At 52.2% G+C, this 1196-nt stretch overlaps 1 protein-coding gene across 1 annotated transcript; it reads left to right on the top strand.

Annotated features, from left to right (window-relative positions):
- The first annotated feature begins 275 nt into the window (after window positions 1–275).
- Window positions 276–668, top strand: CEND1 (cell cycle exit and neuronal differentiation 1). Its single transcript, XM_009644525.1, has one exon. The coding sequence runs from the start codon at window positions 276–278 to the stop codon at window positions 666–668; it is 393 nt and encodes a 130-aa protein (XP_009642820.1).
- The last annotated feature ends 528 nt before the right edge of the window (window positions 669–1196 follow it).

Raw genomic sequence — 1196 nt, 5'->3', positions numbered from 1 at the left:
CCAGTTTTGTCTTCTGTCCTCTTTTGTTACCTCCAGGTAGAGTGGCACTGGCTTGCTCTGTCCTTTCACTCACCTCTCATTGCTCTGCTTCCTCTTCCAGGTGCTGTATCATGTCCAGATAGGACACTGCCAGTGTGAGAATCATCCCAAGATAACCACTCCAAGGGGTTGAGCTCAGGTGGTTCCTCTGCTTTCTACAGCAGCCGGGCAAAGGAGAAGAGCTGGGATTGCCCCACGCACGTGGCGTCCAGTCACTACCCACAGCACTCACAGGGATGGATTCCAAAGGCAATGTCCGAAGCGGAAACAAACCCGATGCCAAGGCCCCCAGCTCCGGAAAGCCAGAAAAGCCCAACCCTGGGCCTGCCACAAATGCAGACAAGAAGGAGATCCCCAAAGAGCAGCCTGCTCCTGCCTCTGCCACCAAGAAGGCAGGTGGCGATGCTGCCATCGTGAATAACCACAGCAATCTGAAACCCAGCTCCGCCACCACGGAGACACAAGAGGCCACCGGCCAGTCCCCTGACTCTGACCACAAGGGAAATGGCTCCGAGGAGTCGCCAGGCAGCATCTTCGACAACATGAAGCCCTTGATCATCGTTGGAGGAGTGGCGGTGGCTGCGCTTGCTGTGATTGTGGGAGTGGCATTCCTAGCCCGGAAAAAATGAAGACCGAGAAGGGGTGGGGATGAGAAACCCAGCCCAGCTGTACAGCTCCTTTTGAGACAAATGCATGCAGAAAAATTCTATACATATCTATATATAGAGAGAGCTAGATAGGTCAACAACAAACACCAACTGCAACTCCAAGAGTCTTGTTCAAGACAACTGTGCCAGTTTGACCCAGTGTGGGTAACTCCATGCACTCAGTGTGTTCTTTCATGTAATATATCTTGGCTTATACCACTGTGTATAGATTACAGCTTCTCCTGATTGGTGTAAATGACGGTGTCCCCTCCCCTCCCCTGCTGTCCTCCCTGGGAGACACCCCCACCTCTCTTGCAGTTCCCTGTTTTCAAGTCCAAAGTGTTCTACGTCCCATCCAGAGTCCCTGCTTTGTGTTTTGGTTTCTGTTTGGTTTGTTTTTAAGTTGGGTTGTGGTAAAGAAGATGTAAGGAGAGATGGAGCCTGGTGCTGAGACCCAGTTTGCCTGTCACTGTGTGTTGGGCTGGTCTCTACCCAGCACTTCTAGGGCAG

This window comes from Egretta garzetta, unplaced genomic scaffold, assembly GCF_000687185.1.
Source record: "Egretta garzetta isolate BGI_Z169 unplaced genomic scaffold, ASM68718v1 scaffold658, whole genome shotgun sequence".
NCBI classification, from domain to species: Eukaryota; Metazoa; Chordata; class Aves; order Pelecaniformes; family Ardeidae; genus Egretta; species Egretta garzetta.
This window is presented reverse-complemented; position numbering and strand designations above follow the sequence as displayed.

What these genes read in the sequence shown, in the direction of transcription:
- CEND1 (XM_009644525.1), top strand. Translation starts at nt 276, where the DNA reads ATGGATTCCAAAGGCAATGTCCGAAGCGGAAACAAACCCGATGCCAAG.